General features: G+C 41.6%; 1 protein-coding gene and 1 pseudogene across 1 annotated transcript in view; both read left to right on the top strand.

Moving 5' to 3' along the window:
* The window catches only part of Nek9 (NIMA related kinase 9), a 45,825-nt gene extending 29,552 nt beyond the window's left edge, over nt 1-16,273 (top strand). The window contains exons 17-22 of the mRNA XM_090344503.1: nt 671-841; nt 1,968-2,027; nt 7,268-7,479; nt 8,816-8,977; nt 11,845-12,054; nt 13,837-16,273. Coding sequence (XP_090200629.1) covers nt 671-841; nt 1,968-2,027; nt 7,268-7,479; nt 8,816-8,977; nt 11,845-12,054; nt 13,837-13,959 — 938 coding nt within the window. The 3' untranslated portion in view covers nt 13,960-16,273. The remainder of the gene's footprint in view (nt 1-670; nt 842-1,967; nt 2,028-7,267; nt 7,480-8,815; nt 8,978-11,844; nt 12,055-13,836) is intronic.
* On the top strand, nt 6,809-6,867 carry LOC150054710 (U6 spliceosomal RNA; annotated as a pseudogene).
* Nucleotides 16,274-19,294: the final 3,021 nt, after the last annotated feature.

Raw genomic sequence — 19,294 nt, 5'->3', positions numbered from 1 at the left:
CCATCCAACCCAGGTAGGTCTTTGTGCATGCTAGGTGAGCACACTACTGCTAGGCCATGCTCCCAGCCCCTAATTTTTCACTTTTTAATTATTGTTTTAATTGTCTTTAAGTAGTTTTACAAAGGAGTTGCCATTCAACAAAGCAGTTATGACACATGTATCTTGATAAAGGTCACCCTTTCATTCTCACTATCCCTCCTATGTTTTAATTCCTGCCTGTGAAAGGGAAAGACTAGTTTTGTATAACTAGATCATAGTTTCCTTTTTTTATTTGTTTGAAATTGGAGATCACCACCTGAAATATAGCATTTATTTATTTATGTATTGTTAGTCTCCCCATCTAAAAATGCCAGTTCCAAAGAAGCAAGGACTTTATTTTGTTCAGTGCTCAATCACTTAGCCTTGCCTATCATAAAGTACATTCCCAGTACATGTTTGAATGAGTGCCAGTACAAAGATAAGTAAATGAATGACAGTACAGAACAGCAGTAGACACTTTTGCCTAGAGGCAATCAGGAAAAATTTGGGCTTTATATAGGGAAATAATCGGCTTTATTTCAATTTGTACATTGTAGGACATTTCTTTACTTCTAGGGTATAAAGAGAAGTCCAAGAGTTAGGAAGCCAGCATTCTGTTAAAAATGGTCTACTGTCTATTTTTTTTTTTAAGATAATCATATTTTTGCCTGGGGCAATGGTGGTAATGGACGTTTGGCAATGACACCCACTGAAAGACCACATGGCTCTGATATCTGTACCTCATGGCCTAGGCCTATCTTTGGATCTCTGCATCATGTTCCAGACTTATCTTGCCGTGGCTGGCACACCATTCTCATTGTTGGTAAGTGTTTCATACATATGGGCTTGGGGGTACCTTTGTAAGAATTGACCTATAAGTACTGTTCACATTCTTGGAAACAGAAGTGTCACGAAGCAAGAGCTAGTTGTGTTAAATTTTTTTTTTTTTTTTTTTTTTTTTGCCAGTCCTGGGCTTGAGCTCAGGGCCTGAACACTATCCTTGGACTTTCTCAAGGCTAGAGCTCTACCACTTGAGCCTCAGCACCACTTCTGGCTTTTTTCTATATATGTGGTACCGAGGAATCGAACCCGGGTCTTCATACATGCTAGGCAAGCACTTTAACCACTAGGCCAAACTCCCGGCCCCTAGTTGTGTTAAATTTTATAATGGTCAGGGCCAAACTAAATGGTAACAACTGTAACTTTTGAGCTTTGCCATTTCTTTTTGTTTTGTTTTGTTTTCTGGTGCCAGTCCTGGAATTCAGGGCCTTGGAGCATTTTTGCTCAAGGATAGAGCTCTGCCTCTTGAGCCACAGTTCCATTTCTGGCTGGCTTTATTTATTTATTTATTTACTTATTTACTTATTTATTTTTTGTAGTTTATTAGAAAAAAGACTTGCAGGCTTTCTTACCTGGGCTAATTTCAAACACAATCCTCAGATCTTGGCCTCCAAGATGCTACGATTGCAGATATGAGCCACTAGAGCCCATTTCAGTACATGTTTTAAAAGAAAAGCTTAAGTCATAAATGCTTTTGCATAAAGATGACTTTGTTTGGACTTAATTTTAAAAGCCTTGGCTGAACATCAGAATCTTTTGGAGAGTTGTTACAAATTCTAGTTCTGACCAATTAAATCTTAACTTCTACAGTGTTACTTTCCAGTGTTTCCCAGATGATTCTAGTGGGTAGCAGGGGAGTGGAACATGCAGTTCTCTGAACGTACTTAGAGTAGCTAGTGGTATTTAACTAATGACATTAATTACTAAACCATAAGTAATCATACAGATAGATAGATAGATAGATAGATAGATAGATAGATAGATAGATAGATAGATAGATAGATAGAGAAAGATAACAGTTATCTTCCACATTGCCTCCTTATAGTTTCCTCTTATTGTTCTTGCCTGTCTCTGTACAAAATGCTTACCTACTGAATATTTTTCCTCAGAGAAAGTATTGAATTCTAAGACCATCCGTTCTAATAGCAGTGGCCTCTCTATTGGAACTGGTAAGTAGTGATACCTCAAGTAGCAGTAGTTTTTCTCATATATGGATCTTTGGGTTAGAGTCCATACATTCTCTAAAGCTGAAAGGAAATAAGAAGTGAGGGCAAATGAGGGGAAGTGAAGAATACAGTGACTAGAAAGGAGGATCCCATTTTGGTAAATTTCGCAATAACTCATGACTAGCATTGTCAGAGAGTACATATGGAAGTAATATGACGTATATTTTTTCTTTTTTTCATTTCTTTTGGTTGGTTGTGAGGCTGGAACTCTGAGCCTAGGTGCAATTCCTGAGCACCTCAAGGCTCAAAGCTACCACCCTGCCCTCCTGAGCCACAACCCCACTTCCAGTTTTCTGGTGGTTGATTGGAGATAAGAGTCTCACACTGATTTGTTTTATTTTGGTTTTTTTTGTGGGTCATGGGGCTTAAACTCTGAGCCTGGGCACTGTTCCTGAGCTCTTCAGCTCAAAGCTACCACCCTGCCCTTGGGCCTGGATGTTGTCCCTGAGCTCTTCAGCTCAAGGCTGCAGCCCTGCTCCCCTGAGCCACAGCCCCACTTCCCAGTGATTAATTAGAGATAAGAGTCTTACTTTCTTTAGTGCCAGGGCTGGCTTTGAACAGTGATCCTCAGATCTCAGCCTCCTGAGTAGCTAGGATTAAGGATGTGAGCCACCAGTGCCCAGCTGTATTATTTCATTACTGTCCTAGGGGCCAAGGATTTCCTTTACCCATTGTTTTATGATACAGTTCTAAGAGCATTCCATTCTATAGAAGTAGTCCTTCAAAATAAACCCTTAGTTGAGAGCTGGTGGCTCATGCCTATAAGCTGTTCAAGAAACTGAGATCTGAGGATCATGTTTAAAAGCCAATTTGGGCAGAAAAATTCATGAGACTTACCTTCACTAACCACCAAAGACTCTTAAGTGGAAGTGTGGCTCAAGTGGTAGAATGCCAGCCTTGAGCAAAAAAGCTCAAGAACAGCACTTCAGCCATGAGTTCAATCCCCAGTACACATACACACACACAATAAAAACAAAAGCAGGGCAGGGAGTGTGGCCTAGTGGTAGAGTACTTGCCTAGCATGCATGAAACCCTGGGTTTGACTCCTCAGTACCACATACACAGAAAAAGCCAGAAGTGGTACTGTGGCTCAAATGACAGAGCACTAGCCTTGAGCAAAAAGTGTTCAAGGACAGTGCCCAGAACCTAAGTTTAAGCCCCAGGACTGGAAAAATAAATAAATAAATGTAAAAAAAACATGAGCAATAAAAATTATGAGCAAGGGAAAGGGTTACATTGTCTAAAAAGAAAATGTACTCTATCTCACTTATGTAACTGTAACTCCTATATAATAAATAAGTAAATAAATCAGCTAGACTTTCAGCATAGTTAGAAGAGTCAGCACATAGCTCTCAAAAATTTTCCTTTGGCCACTTCTTTCATGATTATCTTCGTGTTCGGGTCTATTCCAAGAAACTGAATCTGTGTTCTTTTTGGTTGTCTACCTATCAGTCTATTCATTATTAGAACCAGTTCTGATATATAGAATCAAACATGATAACACAGAATAAATGCAGATTAATCCCTTAAAAAGAAACAATAAAAAATCTGATACAGTCTTGCTGAGCTTTAATTTATACATACACATACACTTAGCACAGCATTTATTGGTTTTCTGAAATTGCTCAGCATATCAGTTGGTACATATTAATGCCTGTCAGATAATTAAATACCTCTTTCACTAAATATATTCTTTTGCAGCTTTGCTGGAACAATATTTCATGGAAAAAGATAATATAAAGCAATAATATAATATAAAGTTGGTTGACCAGGAAATGTAAACTCAATAGTATAAAATTAATAAATAAAATTAATCTAAATAGCCTAGAACAATGCTTAGCCAATGGTAAACACTCAAGAAGTAGTTGTTGAACAAAAAAAAAGTGTTATACCCACAGGTTGGACTAGGTTTTATGTAGGAATGGAAATAAACACCATCCCTAAGTATTTTCCTTTTCTTTTTCCCCTTTTGTTTTTGGTCGGTTGTAAGGCTTGAACTCTGTACCTGGCTGGACCCTGTCCCTGACCTCTTCAGCTTAAGGCTAACATTTTACCACTAGAGCCATAGCAGCACTTCCGGCTTTTTCTATGTATGTGGTACTGAGGAATGGAATCCCCGCCTTCATGCGTGCTAGGAAAACACTATACCACTAGGCCAAACTCTTGGCCCAGTATTTTCTTTTTCTTCCTTCCTTTCCTTGTTTCTTTCTTTCTGTCTCTCTCTGTCTCTGTCTCTCTCTCTCTCTCTCTCTCTCTCTCTCTCTCTTTCTCTCTCTCTCTCTGTCTGTCTCTCTGTCTTTCTCTCTCTCTCTCTGTCTCTCTCTCTGTCTCTCTCTCTCTCTCTCTCTCTCTCTCTCTCTCTCTCTTCTCTCTTTCTCTCTTTCTTTTTTTGCCAGTCCTAAGGCTTGAACTCAGGGCCTGTACACTGTCTTTGAGCTTTCTCAAAGCTAGCACTCTACCACTTAAGCCACAGCACCACTTCCAGCCTTTTCTGTTTATGTAGTACCAAGGAATCAAACCAAGGGCTTCATGCATGCCAGGCAAGCACTGTACTGATAGACCAAACTCCAGGCCCCCCTAAGTATTTTCTTTTTGGGGGGCGGGGGCTAGTCCTGGGACTTGAACTCTGGGCCTGAGCTCTTTAGCTCAGGGTTACCCCTTGAGCCACAATGCCACTTCCAGTTTTTTTGGTGGTTGACTGGAGATAAGAGTCTCATGGACTTTAGTTCTCGGGCTGGCTTTAAATGACAATCTAAGAGTATGTAAGTACATGATAACATGAAATGAAGAGGAAATGGTAAATACAAAATCAGTAATGCTAGGTGTTGGTGGCTAATGTCAGTATTCCTAGAGGATAACAGTTAGAAGCTAGCCCCTCCAGTTAAGTCTGTGAGACTACCTCCAATTAACCACTAAAAACCCAGAAGTGAAGCTGTGGCTCAAGTGCCAGTCTTGAGCAAAAAGCTCTGGGATATCACTCAGACTCCAGGTTCAAGCCCCAGACCAGCACTCCTTCTACCCCCTGAAAAATCAGTAATTTTAATGAGTAGGAGACTAGAGGAGGAAGATGCAGTGGCAGATCAGCAGTATCCACTGACAGTGAGTATTCTATATCGGCTCTTTCCAGAATAGTAGCACTAAACAAAAGCAACTAGTATGACTGAGGAACTGAATTTTTAACTTTATTTAAATTTCAATCATTATATGCATCAAGTGACTGCTATCAGGGATAGCCCGGCTCTTTTAGTGATGGCATTTCATATGTCTTTTTGAGCATCAAATAAAAAATTGCACATGTGTTTAAGTTTCAAATGTAATATAACTACTTTTAAGTAGTTATACAAGTGGATTCCAGCTCAGCATGTCAGTTTATGACATTGCAACTCGTCAGCATCACCCCTGCCATCCAGTGCTCCTAACCACACCCATCCCCTCCAGTTACCTGGTTCCATTTGAACTCTTCACGCTTGCTTGGCATTTTTTGCTCAAAGCTTATGCTCTACTACTTGACCACACCTCTGCTTCTGACTTTTTGCTGTTTAATAGGGAATTAAGAGTCCCCCTGGCCAAGCACCAGTGGCATGCCTAGCTAGTCATGAGGCTGGCATCTGAGGATCAAAATTCAAAGCTAGCCTAGGCAAGAAAGTCTGTGAAACCTTTATCACCAAATTAAACAGCAAAAAACTGGAAGTGGTATGAGCACCATGCTTGAGTGAAAAACTCAAGAGACAGTGCGTAGGCCCAGTTCAAGCTCCAGTAATAGCATGTGTGCACATGTCCACGTGCACACACACACGTCTCAGATTTATCTGAGACTGTCTTTGAGCTGCAGTCCCTAAATTTCAGGCTCCTGAGTAGCTAGAATTACAGGTATGAGCCACCAGCACCTGACTTGTAACAGTTCTTTAAAACCATTTAAAATCAGGTCCTGGTACTTATAATTGTTTACTCAGGTGGTTGAGATGTGGAGGTTTGAAGCTTAAAGCCATCCCATTAGAAAAGTCCACAAGACTCCATCACCAAAAGTAGCTAGCAAAAACTGTATTGGAGGAATAGCCCAAGTGATAAGAGTATTAGCCGAGCATACAAGCTGAATGAAGGGGTGACACTACATTCAAGCCCTAAAACTGCCAGAAAAAGAAAAAGCTATTTAAAGCTAAATAACAAGCTTCAAGAGTTTGTTCTGTTCTTCTTTGTAGTTGGGCAGCTTCAGTTGAATCACAGGCTCACACAGTCAGTCCTCAGGCCTATGTATTTGGGGATGATAAATGGCCCTTTGTATTTAACCTTAAAATATGCCATGAACTTTTTTGTTTTTGTTGGATGACTTGTTTTATCTTTAGCAAATGCATACTTTTTATCAGACTCACATTAAAATTGAATTTTATTTCCTAATTAACGAGTCTCCGTTATGATAGCTTAGCATTATTAGAATCAACAATCATATTTTTTAAATTCATACAAGTCATCAAAGAATGTAATGCTCATATTTGATGAAAAATTCATCAGTATTTCTCTCAAACAGCATTACCAGTGGCAAATTTTTCTGGCAACTTTAAGAAATATTTGGCTCAAATACATTTTTTGTCTGTCATAGGACTTGAACTCTGGGCCTGGATGTTGTCCCTGAGTTCTTCAGCTCAAGGCTACTGCATACCCCATGATCCACAGGGTCACTTCTGATTTTCTGGTGGTTAATTGGAAATAAGAGTCTCACGGACTTTGTGCTCACTTCAGCAGCACATATACTAAAATCAGAACGATACAGAGAAGATTAGCAAGGGTCTCACGGACTTCAGTGCCTGGCTGGCTTTGAACCGTGATCCTCAGATCTCAGCCTCCTGAGTAGCCAGGATTACAGGCATAAGTTACCACGCCCAGCTGTTTTGCTCAAATATTAAAGAACTTTTTACAAAAGACAAATGCTAATGGAGAATGCTAGACTATTAATGTATCTGCTAAAGACAGAGAGTAAGCATGGGCACTAGGATTGTCAAACTGTGGTTAAGGGGATCGTTCGGTAATGCACTAGAATGTTGGCAATCTGTTATGTATACAGAAATGTCTAATTGCACTCTTGCCAACCCACTATGAACCTTTCTAGGAGTACAAGGGGATATCAGATGATAAGTCTTCCTTGTTGCATAGCAAAGCTCTCTACTTATATGCCATGTATTCACCAGTGGTTCACAGCTCTAGCCCAGGAGGTGGTGGTGGTGGAGGCGGTGGTGGAGGAGAAGAGGATAGTCAGCAGGAATCGGAAACTCCTGATCCAAGTGGAGGCTTCCGAGGAACAATGGAAGCAGATCGAGGAATAGAAGGGTTAATCAGTCCCACCGAGGCCTTGGGAAACAGTTGTGGGGCCAGCAGCTCCTGTCCTGGCTGGCTTCGAAAGGTAAGTCCTTGGCAAGCTCTAGAAAAATGTTGTCAGAATATGTTTCCTATGTCTTTTAAATTGTTCTATAATAATCTAGGCTTCTGACTTCTACCTGGAAAGAAATCACTAAAACTTTAGTCTTTCTTCTTTTTCTTTCCAGTAGGAAGAGGGTTTTTTTTGTTTTTTGTTTTTTGCCAGTCCTGGGAACTGAACTCAGGGCCTGAACACTATGCTTGGGCTTTCCTCAAGGCTAGAGCTCTACCCCTTGAGTCACAGCACCACTTCTGACTTTTCCTATGTATTGAATCTGAGTCTTCGTGCATGCTGGGCAAGCACTCTACCACTAGGCCAAACTCCTGACCCAGAAGAGATTTTTTTTAAAAATGTTATCATACTCATATTACTTAAGTGAATATAAATTAATGTAACCTATCTTGAAGGCAGTTTGTATAGGGCCTATATGCAGAGATAAAGCTCAGAATTTTTGTCCTGTTTATAGAAGTGGAATGTCAGAGCAGATGAAATGCCCTACAATAGAAATACGGTTTATAAAAATAGGTTAAACAGTAAAAAATGATTATGAAACTGATTATTTGTAATGAAAGTCAGTTACAGTATAGCTTGTGGAAGAGGATAAAATATATGTTGGTAAGACCTTTTTTCAGAAAATATGTGATTTTTTTTTTTTTTTTTTTTTTTTTGCCAGACGTGGGCTTAAGCTCAGAGCCTGAGTACTGTCCTTGGACTTTCTCAAGGTTAGAGCTCTACCACTTGAGCCTCAGCACCATTTCTGGCTTTTTTTTTTTCTATGTATGTGGTACCGTGGAATTGAACCCGGGTCTTCGTGCATGGTAGGCAAGCACTCTACCACTAGGCCAAACTCCCGGCCCCATATGTGATCATTTTTAACTGTTGATAGTTTTTCTTATCTTGCTTTGCCCATCTCTGTAAATGTTCTATAGTGTTGATAGTTTGTGAGATCCTAGTTTAAAAGAACCCACAGATTTAAAACTCCTTATCCAGTCAGAGGCCTATGAGCAGAGAAAGCAGCACAATTTCAGCTCAGCCTCTGGCAGCCTGACAGCCAACCTCCCTGGCATTGTCTTTAAGCCTTCTACCTGGCTGAGTAGCCTGTGTAGAATAAGAGTATTGAAGAAACATATCAAACACTCCATACTACTCAGATTTGCACTTTAAATTGTATCACTTGTATGATGGATTCTCAGGGTGGGAATCCTGTCCTACACCAGTAGAGGGTGCTGATGTCTTAACAGAGTAAAAAGCGAAAACGAGAAAGGCGTTCGGGAGAAAGTTAGAATGTTATAACTGATAAATTTTCTTTCTCTGTACCTAGGAGCTGGAAAATGCAGAATTCATCCCCATGCCTGACAGCCCAGTTCCCCTAAGTACAGGATTTTCAGAATCTGAGAAAGATACACTACCCTATGAAGAGCTGCAAGGACTCAAAGTAGCCTCTGAAGCTCCTCCAGAACACAAACCCCAAGTGAGAGTCTGGGTAACTGAGCTTTCTACATTTGAATCACAGCTCTCCTGACCTCATCGTGTCTCTAGCCTCTTTGGTCTTCTGTGGCTGTCCTGCACAAAGCATTGCACAGCATATCCTGTAGTCTTCAAAGCTTCTCTCTGTCCAAGAGTAAACTAATTGCTTTGCTGACAGGCTAGTACTTTTCTGCTCAAGGCTAGCACTTTACCACTTTGAGCCACAGGGCCACTTCTGATTTTCTGATGGTTAATTGGGGATGAATGTCATGGACTTTTTACCCTGGCTGGCTTTGAACTGTGATCCTCAGATCTCACCCTTCTTAGTAGCTAGGAATACAAGTGTGAGCCACCAGCATCTGGCTTAGGTTACTACCTTTCTACACCAGATAATTCTGTTTTCTCTCTGCCTCAGAAATACCAAAACTGAAATCCAAAACTCCAATTCGTTTTTCAATCCACTGTGGTGGGTTAAAGAAGTATAACTATAATAAGTAATATTTGTAGTCTTATGAGGGAGCAATACATGTACACCCCACCTTGGAAAATGTTTTCATTTTACACCTCAGTAAACCAAAACAAAACTAGAGTACATTAACTCTTTGTATATGGTCACATGCTAATTATTTTATGCAATCCATATAGTCTCTTTTCTTTTTTCTTTTTTTTTTTTTTTTTTTTTTGTAGTTGTGGGGCTTAAACTCTGGGCCTGGGTATTGTCCATGAGCTCTTCAGCTCAGGGCTATTGCCCTACTCCTTGAGCCACAGCGCCACTTCTGGTTACTTGGACATAAGAGTGTCATGGACTTCAGTGCCGGGGATGACTTTGAACCATAATCCTCAGATCTCAGCCTCCTGAATAGGATTATAGGCATGAGCCACCGTGCCTGGCAGTCCATGTAGTCTCTTTTAACACTGGACTCTGGCCTCGCAGCACAAAAGCAAACACAGAGGTTGAATATCTTTTATGCAAAATGCTCAGAAATTTTTGTTAGATTTCAGATACTAGATTTTTAGAATATCTGCATATACATAATGATATATCTTGGGGCTGGGACTCAAGTTTAAACACAAAATTTATATGTGTTTCCTAGATACCTTATATAAATACCCTGAAGGTCATGATGTACAATATTTTAGTATGCCTGTTTTTTGTTGTTGTTTTTATTTTTGTTTGTTTTTGTTTTTTGTTTTTACCACAACCTATCTCATGAGCTCGGAGGTGACATTTTCCACTTGAAGGCATCATGTTAGTGCCCAAACTTTAGAACATTTGGGATTTTCAGATCAGGGATGCTCAAACTTTTAATACATGATGAGTGAGCATGTCTGTGTTTCATTATGATGATGTACAAAATCAGTAGTATGCCAAAATTTGTCCAGTCCTCTGTTGACTCTGGCTATACACAAAGTATAGAAAAATCTAGATAATTAGAAACCTTTCCAGGAGGTAGTAAAATCTTTGATGAACATTTTAATTCCTAACGGTTAACCTTGAATTGTGTTGATTAGAGTCCTATTTACTGAATACTTCACATCTTTCCTGCATTGTTACTTGTAATGTTTTTGTTTTTATTTTTGTTTTGCCAGTCCTGGGGACTAAACTCAGGGCCTGAGCACTGTCCTTGGACTTTCCTCAAGGTTAGTGCTCTACCACTTGAGCCACAGCACCAGTTCTGGCTGTTCTGTGTATGTGGTACTGGAGAATCAAATCCTGGTCTTGGTGCATGCTAGGCAAGCACTCTGCCACTAGGCCAAACTCCCGGCCCCTTCATTATGTTTTATGAATCCTAATCCTTTGAATCATAGTGTCCTGGTTATAATCAGGATTTAATGTCCTCACTGTGATCAGAAATGCTTGTTCCAAATAATACTTTTTTCCATTTTAGCAATTTAAATGAGAATATATTGATACCTTCTAAAGAGTTTTTACAGGGCAGGGCATGGTGGTATATGCCTATAATCTCAGCATTTAGGAGGCTAAATTAGGAGTTTATGAGTTCCAGGCTAGCCTGAGCTATATAAAAACACCATATCTCAAAAAAAAAAAAAGTGACATATATGGCCTAGGTGTGGTGGCTCACGCCTATAATCCTAGCTACTTAGGAGGTTGAGATCTGAGTATCGCAGTTCAAAACCAAACTGGGCACTAAAGTCTGTGAGACTCTTATCTCCAACTAAACACTAGAAACTGGAAGTGGCACCCTAGCTAAAGGGGTAGGACAGTATTCTTGAGCTGAATAGCTCAGGGACAACAGCCAGGCCCAGAGTTCAAGCCCCATGCCTGACAAAAAAAAATGTGTGTGTGGGCCAGGAGTTTAGCCTAGTGGTTAAAGTGCTTGCCTAGCATGCATGAAGACCTGGGTTCGATTCCTCAGTACCACATGTAGAAAAAAGCCGGAAGTGGTGCTGAGACTCAAATGGTAGAGCTCTAGCCTTGAGAAAGTCCAAGGACAGTGCTCAGGCCCTGAGCTCAAGCCCAGGACTGGCAAAAAAAAAAAATAATGTGTGTGTGTATGTTTGTGTGTATATACATATATACATGCATACATACATATGTACAGTTAAGAGTTTGTGCATATATAATACATGTATATATATGAATATGTATGTGTGTATATTCTAGAATGCAGAATATACGTGTATATGTACGTCTGTACATATATGCATAAACATCTTCACAAAATCCTTCAATATAGACTATTCCCTAGCGTAATGGGCATTAAGACACTGAGTATTGCCTTACCCTATCAATGCCAGCTGCTGTCAGAATCCCAACGTGTTTCATTTCTCTTGTGTGTATGTCTTCTATCCTGTTCATTTTAAGTTAAAGTCTGTTGGGTTGGGGAACTGTGGCCTGCAATGTCTCCTTCTTGTCTGTAGCCACCTCAGCTGACTCCTGTGGTACCCTGCGCTGAGAAGGGGACACTCCTGACTCCTGCCTGTTCATGCAGTGCTCTGCAGGAGGAGGTTGAGAGGTTGCAGGGGCTGGTATTAAAATGTCTGGCGGAACAACAGAAGCTACAACAAGAAAACCTCCAGATTTTTACCCAGCTACAGAAGCTAAACAAGAAATTAGAAGGAGGACAGCAGGTGAGAGCATTAAAAGAGTAATTCAATTTCTAAGTCTGGTTTGAAAAATCCCAGAAACAAAACACTGAGTACTAAATAGACTTACTTCTTTGTAAGTCCCCTTACAATGATGTAAGTGTTATCATTAATCTCAGAAGCCTAGGGCCTTGTTGAGGCATCTGGACTGAATCATTTTCACCACTTAATTTCCTTTGGGCCTTGTGTTGGTTTCTTGTAGTTCTTATATGAAAGATTTAAAACATACTGAACACCTGTCAACCCACCATCTAAACTTGAGTTAGTATTATGTTGCTATGTGTGTTGCAAGAATATCAATATCTATTTTTCTAAGTCACCTTAAAGTATGTCATAAAAACCATGAAGTAGATCAATTAAGGTTAACTGTCATATCCTCAATTTTCATCTAGCTACTAGGATGGTAATTTGGATTTCCCTAATTTTCTTTTCTTTTTTTTTAGTGGCCTTTTTAAGACCAGAAGCCAGTTAAGAATCCCCCGTTCTACGGGGCCGGGAGTTTGGCCTAGTGGTAGAGTGCTTGCCTAGCCTGCACAAAGACCCAGGTTCAAATCATCGGTACCACATACATAGAAAAAAGCTGGAAGTGGTGCTGTGACTCAAGTGGTAGATCTCTAGCCTTGAGAAAAATCAAGGACAGTGCTCAGGCCCTGAGTCAAGCTCCACGACTGGGGGGTGGGGGGGTAGAAAGAATCCCCTGTTTTATATGATTATGTCTCATTGTAATCTAGAATAGTTACATTCATTACTATGACATTTTTTCTGTTGTGGCACTAAGGTTTGAACTCCAAGCATTGTGTTTGCTAGGCTGGTGCTCTGACATTTGATTTACACTCTCTGCCACATCACTTATTATTATCTTAAGTAATTGTATAAAGGGGTTTCAGTTCAGCATGTCCGTATGTGAATACAGTGCATCTTGACCAGTATTACTCCTTCCATCATTGGCTTGTTAATAGCTTGAAGAAAGAGCCAGGTTAACAGAATATCTGGTGCTCTGGATTTGTCTCTTTGGCCCAGAGTATTGTTGAAATTGTTCTTCTGTCACCTTGTCTTTTTCTGAAAACTGGAAATTAGTCTTAAAGCTTAATTGTATTCGGGTGGAAAATAATTTTTTTGGAAAGACACTTCAGAGGATGCTATTGTGTTTGTTTTGTTGTTGTTGTTTGTTGGTTTTCTATTTTTGTCATTCTTGGGGCTTGAACTCTGGGCCTAGCCTCTGTCCCTGAGCTCTTCAGCTCAAGGCTAGTGCTCTACCACTTGAGCCATGCCATACTTCCAGTTTTCTGTTGGTTAATTGGAATTGAGTTGCAGGGACTTTGGTTCCCAGGCTGCCTTTGAACCGTGATCCTTAGATCACAGCCTCCTGAGAAACTGGTGTGAACCACCAGTGCCTGGCTTGCTGCTGTCTTTAAAGAACCTTGGTACCATTCTCAATCATCTCAGCTTAAAAGTAGGGAACCTAGCCAGGTGTGATAGCTCACACCTGTAATCCTAGCTACACACGAGGCTGAGATCTGAGGATTGTGGTTCAAAGCCAGCCTGGGCACTAAAGACCATTAGACTCGTCTCTAAATAACGACTAGAAAACTGGAAGTGGGACTTGACTCAAGGGGTAGAGCGGTAGCCTTGAGCTGAAGAGCTCTGGGGATAGCACCCAGGCCCTCATAACCAACCTTATAGCCAACCAAAAAAAAAAAGTACAGTCCCAAACAGCCTTGACTAGGCAGTACTTTCGCTAATGTGAGACTGTTTTTATCTGGACAGGTGGGGATGCATTCCAAAGGAACTCAGACAGCAAAGGAAGAAATGGAAATGGATCCAAAGCCTGACCTAGATTCAGATTCCTGGTGCCTCCTGGGAACAGATTCCTGTCGACCGAGCCTCTAGTCTCCTGAGTCTACACAGCCCCTAGAAAACTGGGATCCTAAGAACCTCACAGCACACTTACCGAATGCAGAGAGCAGCTTTCCTGGCTTTGTTCACTTGCAGACAAGGAGCGCAAGGCGGAGGCTCGGAAGCACTTTCCTTGTACATGTGGAGAGTGGCATTGCCTATTAGATAGGATCTAGGAGTGAGTTCATTACTTTGGAGAATGGAAGGGCCCCAGGCCCTGGCTTTGTCATCAGTGACTGCCATAGCAACAGCAGCTCTGTACCTCATCTGTTGATCCTACCTTTAAAGAGGAACACAGTGCTCACCTTAATTGCGCTGGTAGCAGCTCATATGCCATTTATCATTTTCAGCATTGATTGGAAGCTGCCGTGGAAATTCAGCACCAGGCATTGCCCCTCTGAGTGGGGGAGGGGAAGTATAAAGCTGCATTGGGCTGGGACCAGGCTTGGTCCTCCCTGTGTCCTCCTGTGTCCAGTGGCGAAATATCTGAGCCCTCTGAGGAGCCCTGAGTCCAGGAAAGCTTGTTCAGTGGCGTCAATCTAGTGTTCGTTTCAGAAAGTTGGGTTACTTTGTGCAGCTAAATACTTTTAAGAGGAAAAGTGGGCTTAGATTGTTTTTCTCTGAAGATTGATTGAAATGTCATCAGTGAAGAGTAGAGAAAGGGCAAGTCCCTCCTATTGCACAGCTATCCTTTCAGCTTGTGGCTGGTGCAGGCATCCTCCGGGCTCTGGAGGATGCCACCAAGGAAGATGTATCTGAGAATTGGGTTGGGGACAGTAGGTAGAGCTAAGGAAATTATGAGGCAATGGAGCTCCTTCCTCAGTGCCTGCACTTGGTATCTAGGTGACGCTGAGTTTCTACTCCTATGAAGGCTTCATGTGCCTCTGCCATCAACTCTTAAGGGTCTAAGATCTCAGCAGCCCTCGCCACTCCCTTTCTGAATGTCTATAGTCAGTATTTTTCCCCTTCTGGTGTGTTTTGAAGCCACACCGTACATAGTGAATCTCTTATCATCTTTCCTATTTGAGTGGCCCAACACCAGCACCAAAACCTGAGTGTCCTGGAAGTCTGGCAGAACCGAGAGTGCCTGCCAAGTAAACGGACATTGGCTATAAGCTCTCCTCTGATGTGTCCTTGAAACCAGGAACAAGCTACCTTTTCCAAACACAATTGTGTCCTGGAACCACCAGGCTATATATGCAGAACTTAAGTCAAACATTTGATGGCTACTAAGTATGTGAGCCTGGGGTTTCCATCAAGCCTTATAAAATGTTCTGTAGTGTTTGTCTCATATCTCTGTTCCCTACAACAGCTGGATCCTTTTACCCAACCAAAAAAAAAATTATCTGCTTTATATTGCAGGAGGACATATGCAGTGGAAATTTTGCCATTTTCCTAAACCTGGTAGTGCAAAGGCTGGTGCTTGGAGGAAACCCCATTCTGGTGTGGGCACCTCTGTCCAATGGGATCTTCTTTGGTTTGCTATCCCATTGTTTTCTCAATTCTGAGAAGCACAGTACAGTAGTACTAACATATTCACCAAAGCCTTTTCCTCTAATAAGGGATTAAGGTTACAAGGTTGGGGGCCTGAAGTTGGCTATCAGTCCCCTGACAGTGGGTTTTGGTTCATCATGTAAATGAGACTGGTGTTCATAAGGACTGACTGGCCTTTGATGTTCTTGTGTCATACTCCCCGTCTCAGCAGGCCTGGGAGGCAGGGTGAGTTTGGGTATTGTTGATCATAAGGACTGCTTCTGCTCTGAGCTGAGGGACATGGCATGTGCTGAGGCAGTGAGGTAACAGTGAGTGTTGGAGACAAGAACCCTGGTTCTTGTTGCAGAGGAGGGGGAGTCAGTCCCAAGCAGTAGAACATAGTGATGGTTTTCTTCCTATGTTCTGTTGGGAAGTCTTAGGCTTGATGTGAATCTGGCTGAGTAAGTTCTGTGCCTTAGAGACAATTTGCACTTTCCCTAATTGTGCCTGGGATAGCCATATGATTTTTCCCCACCAAACAGCTATGCAAACAAACTAGTTCAAAGGTGGTAGCCATGCCTTAGTGTGAAAGCAAGCCTGCCGACATGCCTTTGAATCGTTTCCTGTAGTTAATTTTAAGTTTGTCCTGCTTTTCTTTATGCTGTGCTAGGTGTTTTAAGTTTTCCAGTAGTATTGCTTTTGAGTTACAGTATAACCTGCATTACTTTGCGCCTACACTTTTGCTACAGAACCAGCTTATTGTTAGCCAGATGCTGGAAAGGTTGAGGGTGGAGTGGTTTGGCATTTCTGTTTTCAATAAACGTTTAAACCCTGACTGGTATGGTTCAGTCAGTCTGTGTGCACACCTCGGTCACATTCTAAGTCTTTGTGAACCTTTAGTTACATGAGTCTTTGTATAAATAATAAATGTTCCTTAACAGAAACAGCACGGGACAAGATACAGAAATAATCTGCTCTTCCAATGCCTCATTCTTGCCAGTGAAGTCACTTCTACTGCTAGAACTTTCCCCAAAGACCCCTGAAAGTGGGGGTTGGGGTGGGGTTGAACTATTGAAAGCAGATCCATTCTCTTGAATGTCCAGGACAGGGTGATCATGCCAGTTTCTTTATATAAAACTTTCCTCAAAGAAGCTGAGCTGTACTTGGTCTTCCTGGTATACCACAGACAAGTTACAAACATCTCTTGGCTGAGCATCTTGCCGAACTTTAAAGGCCTTCTAAAACTCAAATTTCATTTGGTTTATCTGTTAGGAAAAATAGTAAAGAATGACTTGGGGACTGGAGGCAGGTCTCACTGAAGTAGTAAGACTGCCAGCCTTGAGTGAAGAAGCTGAGTAGAGCAAAGCCCTAAGTTCAAGCTCTAGCATTGGCACACACAAAAGCAGCAAGAATGGTTTTTACACCAATGTACTTAAATGAGACTCGTAAGGAAGTATTAGTCATGATGGCATCAGTAGGGACGGAACACATTCTTCCCTGCTGCAAAGCCAAGTCATTATTGCTTTCATGACTACACAAGTAAGCGCACAAATGATTAAACGCAGAGTCGTGAGGTCAGGGAGAAGAGCCCGTGTCCTGTCACCTCTGCTGCTGGTGGTGGCTTTCAACAGTGATCTGTTGGGCTGAAAGCAAATCATGACCAGCAGAGCTGTGTGGCATGGAGCAGGAAGACGTTATCTCAGTTTTCAAGATCAGTTCCATGTGAACCTCACCAATGAGATTTTTTTCCCCAAAAGTTTTTTTTTTTCTTTTTTTTTCCCCCAGTCCTAAGGACTGAACTCAGGGCCTGAGCACTGTCCTTGAGCCTTCCTCAAGGCTAGTGCTCTACCACTTGAGCCACAGCACCACTTCTGGCTTTTTTTATGTATGTAGTACCAAGGAATTGAATGTGGGTCTTTGTGTATGCTAGGCAAGCACTCTGCCATTAGGTCAAACCCCCGGCCCCTAGCTTAACTTTTTGAACTTGAAAATGTATATTTGCACTAAATGTTCTTGGATACAAGCAGCATTTATGTATCCTCTGCTGTCCTTTTTCTACCTAAGACAGTGCTTAGTAGGAAAAAAAGGTCTTGGGCCTGGAGTTTGGCTTAGTGGTTAAAGTGCTTGCCTAGTCTGCATGAAGACCTGGGTTCGATTCCACGGTACCACATACATAGAAAAAAGCCGGAAGTGGTGCTGAGGCTCAAGTGGTAGAGCTCTAGCCTTGAGAAAATCCAAGGACAGTGTTTAGGCCCTGAGCTCAAGCCCAGGACTGGCAAAAAAGAAAAAAAAAAAAGGTCTTACCTCTTCCCAAAAAGCCAAGTCAAATTCAAAAGACTAGGGGCTGGGAGTTTGGCCTAGTGGTTAAAGTGCTTGCCTAGCATACATGAAGACCCGGGTTCGATTCCTCCGTACCACATACATAGAAAAAAGCTGGAAGTGGTGCTGAGGCTCAAGTGGTAGAGCTCTAGCCTTGAGAAAGTCCAAGGCCAGTGTTCAGGCCCTGAGCTCAAGCCCAGGACTGGCAAAAAAACAAAAAAAAAAATTCAAAAGACTAACAAAGTCAAGGCCTCAGCACATGCATATCAAAAGGAACACTAAGACATTGACTATTCCATTTCTTTGGGAGCTAAAGAAAGAATAACTACCACTGTATCTATAGATGTAGCATTTATTCCCTGGAAAACCCAGACCTGTGACTTTAACATCATCTAGGTCTGACACTGACTCTACATGCTACCATCCCCAGGAGAAGCAGCCACTAGCTCCGAACTCCACCCGCTATGCCCTGTACTGGTCCTGTGTTTCCAGAACCTCCAGTTTTTTAAGACATTCTCCATATCCTGTTTTTCAAATGTTGGAACATGTTTATAATGCTGCGTAGCCAAATAAATTAGATCTCTGGGGCAAAGCTGTCTACAAATTGCTCTGTGAGCTTAGCCACAACTTATTCTTGCCATCCATTGCTTTTAATGTCAAGTGTGGAACTTAGTGTATTTCTCATTAAATTTGCTGGGGAGGTGGGATACATTTTGAGTCAAATACCTTGTCTATGAGCTATCCTTATTTAAATCTTTTTGGTTAAGTTCCTACAATTCATTGAGGGCTGAACTTATACTAGGCACTTTTCTACATAGAAAATTTAAAAGATCTGGTCCTGCCCTTGCAAAGGTTACTCTCAGGGGCATGGGACACTGATGTGCCTCTGCTTGCTTTGATGATAGACTTGCTCTCTCATTTAAAAACTCACTCAGCCCCCTCCCCCCGGTTTGAGAGCAGACTATTAGCATCTTTTTTTTTTAATCCAACATATGAAACTCATTAGAAAAGAACAAGTTGAAGTAAAATGTGTTTTCTCCCCATTCCTACCCTGTTACGTACATAAAGATGTTTCCTTTATTAACAGTACACCACAGGGAAGGTTTAAAATACATTGGTGCCCTTACATTATGTACTTTTATAGGCTTTTGGCCAGGACCATGCCTCAGGGAGGCCAAGATAGAGTTACACTTAATAAGGTCTTAAAATGCAATCTTACTATCCTCTGTTTTCTTCTGGTGCTAGGGATCGAACCCAGGGCTTTGTACATGCTAGGCAAGCACTCTATCACTGAGCTGTAGCCCTTAGCCCTTCATTATTTTTTGGAAGAGTTATCATCTGTATGACTATAGTCTCCTGACCCCAACTCACCCAGTATTCTGAATTGGCATGAATGGGAAGGACTTAAACAGACATTGGACAAGCCGACACGGTGGCTCATGCCCGTAATCCTAGCTACTCAGAAGGCTGAGATCTGAGGATCAAGGTTCAAAATCAGTCTGGGCACAAAAGGACCTGAGACTCTTATCTCCAATTA

Source organism: Megascapheus bottae, chromosome 14 (assembly GCF_031878675.1).
Source record: "Megascapheus bottae isolate mThoBot1 chromosome 14, mThoBot2.hap1, whole genome shotgun sequence".
Lineage (NCBI taxonomy): Eukaryota > Metazoa > Chordata > Mammalia > Rodentia > Geomyidae > Megascapheus > Megascapheus bottae.
This window is presented reverse-complemented; position numbering and strand designations above follow the sequence as displayed.